Raw genomic sequence first — 17,331 nt, forward strand, 5'->3', positions numbered from 1 at the left:
ACTTAAAAGTTTTTTTTCATTTCCGTGAGTACTTAAGACTAAGTTCTTTGAGGAAAAATCAACACTCCGTATTTGATAGGTATTTTAAATGGAACTTTCTGAAAAAGATACAAAACCCATTCAGTTATCATAAGAAAGCTATGATTCCGGCTTTAGCATAAGTACGTGTTTATGAATCACTATAAAATATTGATGAGCCCAGGCGTTTCCGAAAAGGTCAACGTAATCCCACGATATTCTCCAGCTGTACGATAGCAGTATCTACATGTAAACTTTCCTTGCTAAATTATGATGTCTCATATAATTGAGGCAGGGATGCCCAACGTCCGATCCGAAATGTGCTGTGCAGATTGACGGCGCTTAACCATTCCAGGATCCGCTGATGGACGTTTTGAATCCAATATTCGCACAATATCATGATCCTTTGCCTGACAAACAGTGGCACGCGTGTGTTTCACTTTATTATCATAAAACGTCATATAACTGCGTCACTTTCCTCCAGTATTCAGCACACGGGGCAGTGGGGAAGCCTAGTGGTTAAAGCGTTCGTTCGTCACGCCGAAGACCCGGGTTTGATTTCCGACATGGGTACAATGTGTGAAGCCAATTTCTGGTGTCCCCTGTCGGGATATTGCTTGAATATTGCTAAAAGCGGTATAAACCATACTCACTCACTCACTCATCACACATACTGTTCCAAACAGTCAGCGCCATACCCATGGTCATGGGTTTCACCCAAGTGGTAAACCTCTATGGACTGCATCACTTCAGGCCTTCCTCCCCCTCCCACATAATTAACTTCTCAACTCAAAAGCAATCTAGAAACACCATAACGATTGACATGAACTCAGTTAAAAGACAATTGACATCCGAATGAAATATTCATTTTTTCTTTGAACAAAACAAGATAGTTTTACGATTGCATAACAGTTTTAGGTTCAGCTGTCACGATAATTGGTTTAAGACAGAAGAATATGGTTGATCAAAAGGAAACGTGTTCCACTAGGCCGACTACATACGAGTTCAATGTTCCCCTTCTATGAATAATTACTATTGGCGAGGCCATTATGGGAAAACAAACCAAACATTTACGGGTACGTTTTCTATTGTCAGATGAGCATTGACATTTATGTTTGGTGATAGTATTGTTAATCTACATAGTAATATATTTTTAGCAAATAGTGTGATAAGTGCAACGTAGATAAAACAAAAGTATATTATAAAAAAATGTGAACTTTCAAGGAACGAGAGATATCAAGTTTATAAAAGGAAATAATATTACTATATGTTTTAAATATAAGACCACACACTTCCTTTCCCTTATTGAAAAAACCCAAAAAACTTTATAGTGTAGGATTATGAAGTCTGAAAATGTGCATAATAGTTAAAATGTGTAAATATCGACATCATAAATACTCGGATGATGGCTTGTTTTGAGATAAAGTTGTCTCTTATGTGAGTGAGATGTTTTACAGTTGTTCTTGTGATCATCGAGGAAACTACGAATGTTTCTTAAGAGCCCAAGAACCCATAACACGGGGAAATAAGCTCATTTGGTCATCAGTCAGTTGAGCTAAATATGTGTTCTAGCTTAACCGTTTACCCAAGGAAACATACACCCCGCTTATAGTTTAAACCTCAAGAGTGCCTACACATAACCAGTCTTGTTGCATTGGATCAATACCATCGCTGTAAACGTAACGTCCTTTGGGGTTAACACATTATCAGACAACTGTTCATATTTGCCGCATTCTAGATTAACATTCAACCAAGCAAGATGTCCAGGAGTGCTGAGAGAACATGTTTTATGATTTTCTTGATGTTTTTTGTCAGTGCAGACGCGTTTTCAACAGGTAAGGATAAGTTCTACATTTTTTAGTTTTATTTATTTCATCGTTTGTTTTCGCTAACAACCTTCAAATATTCAAACATAAACGTAAGCTATGTCTAAATATATTTTGTATTGTTAAGCAAATAACATCATATTAACGCGTTCAGTAAAATGTATATATACTAAAGTAGGTTTAGCAATGAAACTGAATATGATACTCAAACAAGGCTGTTCATTTGAGTGAATGAGTGAGTGAGTGAGCGAGTAAGTATGGTTTTACGCCGCTTTTAGCAATACCCCAGTAATATCATTGCGGGGGGACACAAGGAATGGGATTCACACATTGTACCCATGTCGGGAATCGAACCCGGGCCTTCGGAGTGACGAGCGAACGCTTTAACCATAGGGCTACCCCACCGCCCCACTCTGACATGAGGAGCTAAACAACTGTTGATTTACCGACAATACAAAACCCAAAAACTCTTTTGTTCAAGCGTTTCATTGTAATAGATTATATCATATATGAATAATATCATATCGTCAACTATTATTACATGTATTTATTAAAAACACTATAACACCATACTTATTGTATGTATGTATGTATGTATGTATGTATGTATGTATGTTTGTATGTATGTATGTATGTATGTATGTATGTATGTATGTATGTATGTATGTATGTATGTATGTATTAACCTTCTGGACGCCGACAGTGTGTCGAGAACAGGAACAAACTGGTCTTTTATACCAGGGGCGGTGGGATAGCCAAGTAGTAGAGGCGATCGTTTGTCATTCCGAAGGTCGGGGTTCGATAGCCCATTTGGGTACAATGTGTGAAAAACTTTTCTGATATTCCCCGGTTTGACATTGCTGGAATATTGCTTAACGTGGTGTTATAGACATGCTCACTGTTTCCAAATCAGCTAATATCTCACTCTCAACAAATATTTCCCACAACTTCATCTATAATATTTGTTTAATAAGGCTTTTAAGGTCTATGATCATCATATTTGCTTCTGAAGAGAATTTAAAGACCAAGAACCAAGGATGCGTCTGTTCCCACAGACAAGTACTTTCAACGTTTGCCTTGATTCTAAAACAGGAATACATGTCCAATCCTCTTTTGTACTTCTCCATAGCTCCATAACAATCCGTACAAAGAGAAAGATATTGCTGGGTTCAGAAAATGTACCACCAAATCCCTTTCTTAAAGAATTAACCAATCATTACTACAATCAAGCAAGGACTTTCTGTATGTTCACAGAAAGTATTTGGAACTATTGCAATCATTACCACTGTGGATTCTCAAAGATTCAAAAAGGACTTGGTTGACATTTATGCAATCTCAGAAAAGAACCAATTTCAATTCAGTCGTGGTGAAAATAAATATAGTTACATATCTGTCTTCAGAGGTTCAGGACAATGTGTCAAAAATGAAAGCAAATGCCATCTGAAATTTACTGAGAAAACAATATGTGAAATGCTGGACTTTCTCATTGATAACACCCATGTACAATTTGGGAATATTACGTTTAGGCAGCCCATTAACCCACGGGTACCCGTTGTGTTCCCCTTCTTGCTAATCTGTTTCTTAATGCATATGAATGTTAATATCTGCTCGGATTGGCAAAGTCACAACAAGGTCATTTGGAAGTTTCGTTGAAGAAGTTTACCTTAAGCCTCCTCATCTGTTTCGTATTTAGATCTGTGAATAAAGATTCTGAGTGACATAAAAACTCTCCACACGCCTGAATGACAAGAGGGATGACTCCAAGTTTCCAATAGTCAACTTTCTCTTTATGTCGAGCAATATTTCAGCACCTCCTTTGGTGTCTACATTTCACATTTCACAACATTTTAGGTACGAGTAAGTGAGTATGGCCTTACGCCGCTATTAGCAATACTACAGCCAAATCACGGCGGAGGACAGCAGAAATGGGCTTCACACATTGTACCCATGTCGGGAATCGAACCCGGGCTTTCGGCGTGACGAGCGAACGCTATAACCACCAGGCTACCCGACCGCCCCGTTTTAGGTACGATCGAGCATGATCGTTCTACGACGATGTCAAAGAGCGTCACACGACCTTCGCTTAAAAGTTGTTAGATCAAATTTGACTCGCATTTGCATGTGTTTGTGACAGGTGCCACCGGTTGGGCAGGATTCGCTCGCCTTTCCGCGAACAGCTGGTATTGTCACTGTTTTATAGTGATTCAGAAACACATGCCCATGTAAAGTTGAAATTGCACAATCAACTCTGCTTTTAGCAGGGATTTCATGTGACCATGGAAAGGGCTTTGTCGCTTTTATAGATCCCATCCCTTAAGTTCTGTTTGAACATTCCTCCTACATTAAGTTGACACCCCGAGACATAACTGAAATACTGTTCAACACTACATGGAGTCCGACCACAATACAATTTAACTATATCTCTTATCTGAGTCGACGTGGGTATTCACATGCAAAATCTGTCTTCTGTATCCAATGCTTGTCGCGAGATCCCACTAGAGAGGATCGGATGGTCAGACTTACTGACAGCGTGCCCCGTTCTTGGTTTCGCGTGCTTTCAGTCACTGTGATATCATTACTGAGTGCGGCGTTAAACAACGCCCACTCACTTACTCACTCAAGACCTGTACCTCACTTAGACACTCACTCACTGACAATACATTTATCTGAGCAGAACTAATTGTTGATTGCACAAACAGTGGACATCGCTGCCTGGCAACCATGATACACTGTACCAATGCCCATTTTTACCGAGCTGACAACAAACAGGGTGCTATCGAATCTATCATTTAGATAAACTCTTTTTGTTTGTAGAAATACACAAGCCTGCATTAAATTCAATGATGATGTTTACGCTTGTAAACAGATCGATTATCAATCGAAAATTTGCTTCAAGATCAAGCATCACTTGGATCCGTTGTTTACCCCGAAATGCGACAAAGTCCACGATCAATGATGGAATTGGTTATCCCAATCTCATGTCATATAACAATGCCCCCACACCGTGCCTACTTTGTATTACAAACTATCAGACATTATATCAAAGAGTATCTAAAAGTTCAAAACAATGTCTAACGAAATTTATATGAAGGGTTCTATTGTCGCAGGTGTCTCAACAGCAAAGAGCGCGTTTTCATTTGAATTCTGTTGATTAGGTAAATATTGTTGACCTCAAAACTTGACAACGGCTGGAGATGACAATTGTTTCGTCGACATAGTTCCTTTATAAAACCAGTGTACAGTTGCAAAGGAACAATATGAAAATTGAATAAGTAGTTATGGTACATGAGTTCCTACAATGGCTTGTCGAACTATCGATGATCACAGTCCCTGGTTTGATGGTTAAAGGATCAATAGTTTACATTGTTGCCAAGCTATCTATGTAGACAGACGAAATGACAATATGCAGATGAAGAACACTTTTACTAATTAACCATTTTTGTGTATCCAAACTTTTAAGATTTTGATAAGACACTGATATACGTTAAGACCAAGCACAGAATGTTTACATCTTGACCGACGATACTCCAAGTATACCGGCCCTAGGGAATAGCGGACGTTTTATGCCTTCATTTGTTCTTGCTTTTGTCACAGTGTGACAGTTACAACTTAACATATTCCCACCGTTTATGTATAGTGTATTATCATATAAGTTGGGGTTGTGCCAACCATTCAATGTCGCTTCCTCGTCAACCAGCGCCATGATACCCAGCTCTTACTTTATAACAGCTTAAGTCAAGTGGGCCAATACTCATCCTCTTGTTCTTAATTCCAATCTGATATCTTCTTAACGCGTTCTAGTTAAATGAGCAGTTGTAATATTTAATTGTACGTGTTTAGGTTTGTGTAACTTTATATAAAAGTGGCAAAACCTTGTCAAAATACTGAGAAGTCTCGGTCAAAGGCAGAGTCGATTGACTAGATCAGACTATATTGGGAACCTGTATTTATGAATCACTATTAAATAGTGATGATTCCAAGTGTTCGCGAAAAGGTGAGCGCATCCTGCCCCACCGGTGGCCCCGTCACAAACACATGTAAAGGCAAGTCACCTGCGAAAACGGTTACCTTAACATATTGTACAAGTCAAAATAAAAATGCAAAATAAATTGTAAAATAAGATGTGAATGTGAAATAAATTGAAAAATAGAGTGTAAAAAAATGACAAATAATATAAACTACCAAACTTTATGAAGCTAAGGTATGTAAGGAGTCGACCGCGAGCAGGATGTGCGGCTCGGAGGAATCGCCCTGATGTTGAGGTGGAGCTCCTCTCACCTGTCATTCATCGTTGTGCTTGCGACGTAGAGCAGGCAATCCGCTCACTGTGACAGTTGCTTTAGGGTCTATATATTGTGCATTAAATAATCCGGAACAATGATTCAGATGTCGTCCTCCAGTACCCCCAAGAGTTAATTACCAGCACAGCTTCATGTGACGTACGATCCGGTAAGATGCTAAGATGGAGGCGCTAGGCGATCAGTAGCTTTATGATGTATTTTATTCCGCTGACATTTTGAATCGTTTCGCAGAAGTACATTTTGCTAACTAAGGCTTGTGTGTATGTGTGTGTGTGTGTGTGTGTGTGTGTGTGTGTGTGTGTGTGTGTGTGTGTGTGTGTGTGTGTGTGTGTGTGTTTGTGTTTGTGTATGTATGTGTGTGTATGTGTGTATATATGTGTATGTATGTATGTGTGTATATATATATATATATGTGTGTGTGTGTGTATGTGTGTGTGTGCATGTGTGCGTGTGTGTGCGTGTGTGTGCGTGCGTGCGTGCGTGCGTGTGTGCGTGTGTGCGTGCGTGTGTGTGTGTGTGTGTGTGTGTGTGTGTGTGTGTGTGTGTGTGTGTGTGTGTGTGTGTGTGTGTGTGTACTACATGTATAGTTTGTTTTGAAATATGCCCCTAATGATCAGTTTGTTGGCGGTGGCGAATAAACTGTATAGTTTGTTTGCTTTCAAGTTTAGTTTTGAATAACTATGTTTTCGTGAAAAAAAGTATCAATAAAATTCAACAACCATGTATTCACCTTCTTAACTAGGAATTGAACTTTGATTTGTCACCACAAACGTGCATGGACCACTACGGATGTGCTTGAGTTTTTGCAATCTTACAATAAGCACAAAGTTCAATTATGTCAAAACATTTAATTTTTCAACTTGTACACCACTATCACACCTGTGCATAAAGATTCAGAGAGAGAGAGAAATTACTGTCCAGGGGTGATACAATGTCCAAACGTCAACTTTCCCTTCATGTCTAGCGATATCGATATTGCTATCAGCTCCAGCCTTTTGTTTTACCTGTTGGGCAGGACATGCTTACCCTGTTGTCCACCTGGTGCAATCACTGATTTTCAGTCCTCAATTCATATAAATGCCACTGCTATTTTTGCCCTTTACGCCAAATGGAATCTAGACTGGTGATTCTCCTGCCTTGACAATTTGGTGTATAATGTTACATGAGCATGCTCTTTCTAGGAAGATTTCAAAGGTTGTTTGATCAGGGTCACGTGTTTAGTTTCAGGTAAAGAACTGACTTGCCATTACATGTGTTTGCACCTTTTCGCGAATACCTATTATCACCACACCTGATTCATAAACACGTGCTTATATAGTCTGCATTTTACAATGGACACTGCTTTAACAGAGGTTTCCTATCGGAATGTTTTTATGTCAGGATGTTTTTCTGCTCTCATCTATGTCGCTTGTTTTATATTGAGTCTATGATATTTAACTAGCTGTATCACTATGCATGTTCTTAGTGAATGAGGTTTCCTATCGGAATGTTTTTATGTCAGGATGTTTTTCTGCTCTCATCTATGTCGCTTGTTTTATATTGAGTCTATGATATTTAACTAGCTGTATCCCTATGCATGTTCTTAGTGAATGAGGTTTCCTATCGGAATGTTTTTATGTCAGGATGTTTTTCTGCTCTCATCTATGTCGCTTGTTTTATATTGAGTCTATGATATTTAACTAGCTGTATCCCTATGCATGTTCTTAGTGAATGTATAAGGTGTTCCCTATCGCTACATGACTGAAATATTAACGTAAATGCTTATCCCTCTCTACTGAATACATGGAACATTAAGTATATAATATCAGTTACTTAACTTTGCGAAACCACTCTTATCACCGTTCGTTGCCTCAAGATATGAATTCGAATCTATAAACGCTAGTAACGCTGAATCAATACCTGATATGGATAAACGGCCATTACTCAGACATAGCTTTATTCATTGTTAGAAGTGGGAATCGACACATATGTTTCGTTTTTCACGATATTTTATATCTGTACCTTGTTTTAACCTTTGGACCATGTTTGAATCCAGCTTTCAATATGACCTCCATCGCGGCCATATTGAAAAAAGACTATTTATGGCCGTTCCTCATGCTCTCAAAATGGCTCTGTAAACGTCTTCTCTTCTGCAATTGAGAGGCTCAGGAAGCTGCACATTGACATCTTTAACCTCATGATGGCACACTATTTTGTTCAAATCTGTAAATTGTAGTGTCAGTATTTAGTCCTTAGTGTTTGTGCAGACCATATATGAATATCAATGCTGACAGCATATAGTTTTAAGTGTGTGACTTTGTTACGTTTTAAACTGATGAGTACATATCCATGTGAGTTACAGCGCACTATTTTATTGTTCGGGTTTAGGGGCTAAGGTTAATTTTTGTATACGCCTTGAGTGATACATGAAGTTTAATCCTTCTTACAATTCCGAAAAGGACCATGGTAAAGGTATCAGTCCAATTCGTAAAACCCACCCTTACCCCAACGCCCCATATGGAATCCAGGATTTATTTGATCAAAGTATCTATGAGTAAGTGAGTATTGTTTACCCCGCTTTAAGCAATATTCCAGCAATATCACGGCGAGGGACACCAGAAATGGGCTTCACACATTGTACCCATGTCGGGATTCGAACCCGGGTCTTCGGCTACCCGACCGCCCCCACAGTATCTATGCGACATAAGGAATCGGGTGTTCAGGCTCGGTGACTTGATTCATTGGTGTCATCTTACTTCGAAGGCGTTAGTAATATCAACCACAATTTTGTCTCGCCAAGATTCTTTTATATCCAGGCTGCCGTGGTTCAGGCAAGACTAATACTGTCTGTGGCAGAACTCAACACACCAATCAAAGGCACAAACCTAGTATCATGGCGTATAAGGGAAATACGCCATGATATACATGTATGTCAAAAGTTGGGAAGCATACTTTCGTTTATGAACAATTGGCTTGAATATTCTTCAACAACATAACTTAATTTACTCTTTTTCAGTTTGTCCATCTGCTTCGACCCAAACCTACTCATCAATGATCACAGCAACCGCATCAAACGACACAGATATTATCTTCCTTGCATCAACAAGTCAAGGACCAGTCCAGATGTGGATGAGGGCTTTTGGCTTTTTCAAGGAGGCCAGTTTGGATCCCAACACCATGCAGGGTATACCATTGCCAACCTCGGTGCGAATGTCACCCGAAGAGGCAGAGTCTGGCAACATCCTCGTCATCGTATCTTCAGATGCAGCCGCCCTTTTCATCAAGACTGACCATTCAATGTACCAGTTGAGAGACATTTCACAACTATCTAAAGAGTATATAACCGTCTCATATTTTGCTCCGAACGCTGCAGAAACATGGCATTCGACGATCGGCATTTCTGCTGTTTTTAACGATGCAGCTTTAGACGTGACCTTTAAAAATGGAATTGACGTTGAAGAAATATTTTCCAGATTTACCAACGAAACAAAGTGTAACGTCACTGGGCAGAGTATTTCGTGTAAATCTTCGGGCAGTAGGCGATATGTAATGCAAATTCAGTCGAGATCTGACTTATCAGGAACCAAAATTACGTCCTCAAAAGATGTCTCAGTAATAGCGGGAGCAGTTGCTGAAAGCAACGTCATGGACCACATGGTACCTTTAGACAGTCTCGCAATAAGTTACACAGTTTTCGGGTTTCCGGGCGGAAACGGAAGTTGCGTTTGTCGGATTGTAGCAGCATCTGGGTTAACAGATGTTACCGTCGATGGTGTAAATACAGTAACGATAAATGGAGAAGGGGATTATATTGATGTCAACGTTTCTGGAGACAGTTTCCATACAATCAGCGCGACATATCCAATACTTGTTGCCATGGTGATTCAAAATGGCGAATCTAGTTCTCCAGCTTTCATAGTCGCACATTCTGCAGGGAATGTTTCTCAATATACCTTCACGCTTATAAGTGACGACACAAATGACAACGTTGAGCACTATATTGTAGTACCTGCCGTCCCCCAGGGAGGGATATTGTTGAACGGCGAATCCCCCCCAAACGAAACGCTGTGCATGGCGGTAGGTGGTACGATGGAAACTGGGTGTTTTGTACCAGTAGAGGGATATGATGCTGTGCACAGCATATCTAGCAGCGACGGGGGGTATTTTACAGCATACCTTATCGGCAGCGGTGACCACGGTACTTTCGGCTCCGCATTGATCGAAACAGTCACGTCAAAGGTAAAGCGATATTGTTACAATAACTTCGATGAAAGAATGTCAAGGAGAGATTTATTGAGCATAAAAAATATATCGAGTTATCGGTCGTTTCATGGGTTTCACCAAAGTGACAAACATGTATGATCTGCATGTCAGACCTTCCTACACATCAAGCTAAGCGGCCGTGATATAACTGATTTTAATTTGTTTGTTGTTTAACGCAGCACTCAGCAATATTCCAGCTATATGACGACGGTCTGTAAATAATCGAGTCTGGACCAGACAATCCAGTGATTAATATCATGAGCATCGATCCACGCAATTGGGATCGATGACATGCATCAACCAACTCAGCGAGCCTGACCACCCGATCCTGTTAGTCGCCTTTTACGACAAGCAGAGGATTGATATACCTGAAATACTGTTCAAAGCGGTCGTCAGCCAAACTCTCTCACTGTACTTTCATGCGCTTAGAGTATATCTAGTGTGAAGTGTTGCGCTATAAATGTGGCCTTCATAATTGGTATTGCCATCGGGCGGAAAAGGTTGAAAGTGAAAACGTTGTATTTCCTTCCGACAGCCACTGTGACAACAAAAGCATCATGTAAGTCTCATCCATGCCACACACTGTAAATGTTAGTGCAATGACAATCTAGGGAGATCGTGATGCCCAGGCAGCAATCACATCCTGTGTCGCAGTGTTGACAACAGCGTTGTCGTTGTCTGCCGATATCGACTGATACCGATATCTTGTTTCCAGAATTGGACAGACCCCCCTCCACCTCTGTCCCTGGACATGTCGTATTGTGTCAAGTCTGGGGGACTGGGAAACTACGCGTCAAACGGCACCAACGGTAACGTCGTATTGTCAATATCTGCTGAAACGTATTGTGCAATTCTGTTTGACCTTTATGTCAGTTAATCTTGATATTGAGTTGGAGAGTCGGTGTGTGGGTAGATTGATTGGTTGTTGATGTAGTTGTGAGGAAGGTACAGATGCGAGTGACAGGGAGGATGGTTTGGTTGTGAGGAAATTGTAAATGAGTGAGTCGGGTAGGTTGGTAAGTGAGTGATTGGAGTGGTTGGTGGGTTAGTGTGTGAGTGAGTGGTTGGATTGGTGGGTTGGTTCGTGTGTGTGTGAGTGGTTGGATTGGTAGGTTGGGTAGGTGTGTGGGTGGGAGATTGGATGGGTGAATTGGGTAGGTGTGTGGGTGAGTGGTTGGATGGTTGGGTAAGTGTATGGGTAAGTGGTTGTATGGGTTTGTTAGTGTGTGGGTGAATGGTTGGATGGGTGGGTTGGGTAGGTTAGTTGGTGGATGGGTAGGGTATGTGTATGGGTAAGTGGTTGTATGGGTTGGTTAGTGTGTGGGTGAATGGTTGGATGGGTGGGTTGGGTAGGTGTGTGGGTGGGAGATTGGATGGGTGAATTGGGTAGGTGTGTGGGTGAGTGGTTGGATGGTTGGGTAAGTGTATGGGTAAGTGGTTGTATGGGTTGGTTAGTGTGTGGGTGAGTGGTTGGGCGGGTAGGTTGGTTATTGTGTGAGTGATTGGTTGGATTGGTGGGTTGAGTAGGTGTGTGGGTGGGACGTTGGATGGGTGAGTTGGTTAGGTGAGTGGTTGAATGGTTGGGTTTGTTAGTGTGCGGGTGAGTGGTTGGATTGGTGGGTTGGTTAGTGTGTGGGTGAGTGGTTGGATGGCTGGGTTTGTTAGTGTGTGGGTGAGTGGTTGGATGGCTGGGTTGGTTAGTGTGTGGGTGAGTGGTTGGATGGTTGGGTTGGTTAGTGTGTGGGTGAGTGGTTGGACGGGTGGGTTGGGTAGGTGTGTGTGTGAGTTGTTGGATGGTTGGGTTGGTTAGTGTGTGGGTGAGTCGTTGGATGAGACGGTTGGGTAGGTGTGTGAGTGAGTGGCTGGATGGTTGGGTTTGGAAGGTGTATGTGTGAGTGGTGGATAGGTCAAAGTCAAAAGAAGTAAATTGTACAAAAGGCCTCCGGCCGATATACAAGAGAGAGAGTTACGCATGTAGATACAATCAAAAATGTTACACATTGGGATATACACGTTGTTTGATTATTCATTTCTTTTGGCTAATGCATGCTTAATATATAGAGAAAGATTTAATATATTAGATTCGTTCTTTGTCGTCAGAATAACTACAAAGTCGTTTATCGGTGATTGCTATTAAATATACTTTTTATATAATCCTTTTATATAATCATTGTAAAATGGAATCAGAATCAAAAGCCTTTTGGAATCTACAAATGCTACATGACAAGGATTTTGGAATATGTGCATAAAGTGTAAATATATGATCTGAGGTAGAATAACTTTTTTCTGAAGAGAGCTTGAAATTCATGAATCCTATCACGCACGTTCGCCAATTAAGAAATACTAATTAATATTGCAGTAAATACTTTTCCTAAAATGCTCAATAATGAAATACCTCTTTAGTTATCTGGGTCAATCCTGTCTCCTTTTTTATGCAGGGGGATTATTAGAGACGAATTGATTGTAAAAATCTATTTTTAAATAACTCATTGAAACATTTGCAAAGAAAAGGCATTACTTCAAAATTTACATTTCGATAACTACATCATCAGGACCAGCTTCTTTCCCCTTTTTGAGGTGATTTATCGCTTCTAATATTTCGTTTTCAACAATGGGTGAATCTAGCATAACTTCATCAACATCCGTGTAGCATTCACAAAAATAATTGTGCATATCATCAATTGCCGTAGAGAATTTTGCATCATTTGAAAAAAACTTCTTAAAATGACTAAGCCACTGCGATTTTGTTATTATATCTGTAGCAAAAGATCTATTTTTGAGAGATCGTATTTGTTTTCTACACATTTTTTTCAGTTTGTCTTGTCTATGTCTACGCATATCAAATTTTTATTTCCGACAGCATTGTTTATATTTATTCCTACTTTCGCAATAATTCTTTCTGTCAAGACTAGTACCAGTAGTTCCTAATCTTCGTAGCGCTTTGTTACGTCTTGCAATTCTACATCCAGTAACAAAAGTTTTATTTTCATCCATGGTAAGTGTTAATTTTTTTTCATACAAGATGCTGAAGTTAACATAATTTCAACAAAGTCACCAATTGCCCCCTCAATATCATTATCAAGTTTATAGAGAAGTAACTGTTTAAATATGTTATAATTCCTTGTAGCTTGCCCAGAAAATTGTTCGAAAATTCGTCATTCAATATTAGTTACTTCTTAGTGACACCCTTAATGAACTTACTAGTCAATCGCAAAGGTAAATGATCAGATTCTAGACGATCGCCAATATTCAACATGTTAATATAATGAAAGAAATGTGGGTTGGATTTGTGTGCCTCTGTCCGGAGAGCGGAAGGTCGGGTGTTCGATCACACCAAAATACCTTAAAAGATGGTACTTGAATAGTGTCTCTCGTTACCCTTCCCGGCGCTCAGAGTCCGTATACTGTGTCTGAGTGGGGTATTCATGTTATACTGCGGCACGGTATCTCAGTGGGCTAGCACTATAAATCGACATCAGTCCGGACAAGTACAAACAGCAACACACATCCACACACACAGCCACACACACACAGCCACACACACACACACACAGCCACACACACACACACACACACAGCCACACACACACACAGCCACACACACACACAGCCACACAGCCACACACACACACAGCCACACACACAGCCACACACACACACACACAGCCACACACACACACACACAGCCACACACACACACACACACACACACACACACACACACACACACAGCCACACACACACAGCCACACACACACACACAGCCACACACACACACACACAGCCACACACAGCCACACACAGCCATACACACACACACACACACACACACACACACACACACACACACGGCCACACACACACACACACACAGAGCCACACACACACACACAGCCACACACACACAGCCACACACAGCCACACACACACACAGCCACACACACACACACACACACACACACAACCACACACACACAGCCACACACACACACACACACACACACACACACACACACACACACACACTCACAGCCACACACACACATACACACACACACACAGCCATACACACACACACACACACACACACACACAGCCACACACACACACACACACAGCCACACACAGCCACACACACACACACACACACACACACACAGCCACACACACACAAACACACACAGCCACACACACACACACAGCCACACACACACACACATACAGCCACACACAGCCACACACAGCCACACACACACACACACACACACACACACACACACACACACACACACCTACTATCGCTATATAACTACATTAATATTGGAAGCGAGGTAAAACCCCATTTCACCCCAACAAATGGACCTCCATGCCTTACAAACTTCATAATCCAGTATGTGGAAGTATCACATGAAGCCTAATAAAGCTGCTTTTCTTGGATTTCTTTTAGTGCAAATGGCAACGATGGACGTCAAGAAGAAGAGAAGAATCATATCCTTTACCATCAAGCACATGAGGATGCCTAGCGCAGAAGCTTGTCAACTTACCTGCTTCCTTTATGCCAGTTGTAGGGGCGTCAACTACAACAGCCTCACCTTGGACAACAACTGCGACATCGTGTTCGGCGGACCTTCATGTTCAGATTACAATACCGAGTGGACCTTTTACAAAATGAAGTAAAACATGGTTATGGCGGCAAGATGTAAATACCACGGTAGTAAAACATGGTTATAGCTAGCGGCAAGATGTAAATCCCACGGTAGTAAAACATGGTTATGGCGGCAAGATGTAAATCCCACGGTAGTAAAACATGGTTATAGCTAGCGGCAAGATGTAAATCCCACGGTAGTAAAACATGGTTATAGCGGCAAGATGTAAATCCCACGGTAGTAAAACATGGTTATAGCGGCAAGATGTAAATCCCACGGTAGTAAAACATGGTTATAGCGGCAAGATGTAAATCCCACGGTAGTAAAACATGGTTATAGCGGCAAGATGTAAAAACCACGGTAGTAAAACATGATTATGGCGGCAAGATGTAAATACCACGGTAGTAAAACATGGTTATGGCGGCAAGATGTAAAAACCACGGTAGTAAAACATGGTAATAGCGGAAAAATGTAAATCCCACGGTAGTGAAACATGGTTATAGCGGTAAAATGTAAATCCCACGGTAGTAAAACATGGTTCGAGCGGCAAGATGTAAATCCCACGGTAGTAAAACATGGTTCGAGTGGCAAGATGTAAATCCCACGGTAGTAAAACATGGTTATAGCGGCAAGATGTAAATCCCACGGTAGTAAAACATGGTTATAGCGGCAAGATGTAAATCCCACGGTAGTAAAACATGGTTATGGCGGCAAGCTGTAAATCCCACGGTAGTAAAACAAACGCTCAATCCCAGGGTAGTATAGCAAACACTCACATGATGATATGTCTGAGGTAACTCTACGTCTAAGGGATACCTATGTCTAAGGGAACTCTGTGTCAAAGGGAGCTCTATGTCTTAGGGAGCTCTATGTCTGAGAGAGCTCTGAGTCTAAGGAAACTCTATGTGTTAGAGAGCTCCATGTCAAAGGGATCTGTATATCTAAGGGATCACTGTGTCAAACGTAACTCTATGTCTAAGGGAGCTCTATATCTAAAGGGCTCTGTATCAAACGTAACTCTATGTCTCAGGGAGCTCTATATCTAAGGTAGCTCTATATCTAAGGGAACTCTGTGTCAAAGGGAACTCTATATCTTAGAGAGCTCTGTGTCTAAGGGATCTCTATGTCTAAGGGAGCTCTGTGTCAAAGGGAGCTCTATGTCTAAGGGAACTCTATGTCTTGAGAGCTCTGTGTCTAAGGGAACTCTATGTCTAAGGGAACTCTATGTCTTAGAGAGTTCTGTGTCTAAGGGATCTCTTTGTCTAAGGGTGCTCTATTTCTAAATGATCTCTATGTCTAAGGGATCTCTATATCCAAGGAGCTCTGTGTCAAATGGAACTCTATATCTAAGGGATCTCTGTGTCAAACGTAACTCTATGTCTAAGGGAGCTCTATATCTAAGGGGACTCTGTGTCAAAGGGAACGCTATGTCTTAGAGAGCTCTGTGTCTAAGGGATCTCTATGTCTAAGGGAAGTCTATGTCTAAGGGAGCTCTATGTTTTAGAGAGCTCTGTGTCTAAGGGATCTCTATGTCTAAGGGAAGTCTATGTCTAAGGGAGCTTTATGTTTTAGAGAGCTCTGTGTCTAAGGGATCTCTCTCTGTAAGGGAACTCTATATCTAAGGTAGCTCTATATCTAAGGGAGCTCTGTGTCTAAGGGAGCTGTATGTCTAAGGGAACTCAGTCAGAACGAATGTGTTTTGAATACGGATCCGATTTATTACAATCGGGTGGAAATAAGCATTTGATTAAACGTCAAGCTGCAAATGTTGGTTTGAAAATAACCAGCCATGTTCAAACGGCAGACAACTAGTCTTTTACACATGCCAAGATGTAACACGATCAAGTCTATAAGTGTGGCTTAAATGAATGAAAAGTGCTAGTTGTCAATTGCTGAAATAAAAACAACTACGCAAGTATGATTTCTTTGCGACAGTTTTGTATTGTATTTGTCTGTATCACCTAAGAAAATCAGTTTAGGTCAAAGATTTGCTCATGTTCAAATATACGAAAAAAGCTGTTCTCACCTCTAACATCTTCCGTTTCAACACTCACTAACATTACCCTTTAATTGAGTGATGATACTAGACAACAGCAAACGTGTCGAAATGCAAAAAGGCTTATTCGAATCCATTTCAACACATCTGGTCACATTCATAACGAGTTTGTAACGTTTGTCCCCATCCCCGAAATAATGCCGATCCGTAATCACACCGTGTCCCTTATAGATAATGCATTAAGGTTTGTTTGTTTGTTGTTTAACGCCGCACTCAGCAATATTCAAGCTATATGACGGCGG

The 17,331-nt window shown here is 40.9% G+C and overlaps 1 protein-coding gene across 1 annotated transcript; it reads left to right on the plus strand.

Annotated features, from left to right (window-relative positions):
• Positions 1-1,760: 1,760 nt before the first annotated feature.
• Positions 1,761-17,331, plus strand: LOC124127463. The gene is made up of 4 exons (XM_048393238.1): positions 1,761-1,853; positions 9,141-10,363; positions 11,103-11,196; positions 14,835-17,331. Exons 1-4 carry the CDS (start codon positions 1,778-1,780, stop codon positions 15,062-15,064), a joined length of 1,623 nt encoding a protein of 540 aa, XP_048249195.1. The 5' UTR covers positions 1,761-1,777; the 3' UTR covers positions 15,065-17,331.

Source organism: Haliotis rufescens, unplaced genomic scaffold (assembly GCF_023055435.1).
Source record: "Haliotis rufescens isolate VD_foot unplaced genomic scaffold, xgHalRufe1.0.p SCAF_12, whole genome shotgun sequence".
Taxonomy (NCBI): Eukaryota; Metazoa; Mollusca; class Gastropoda; order Lepetellida; family Haliotidae; genus Haliotis; species Haliotis rufescens.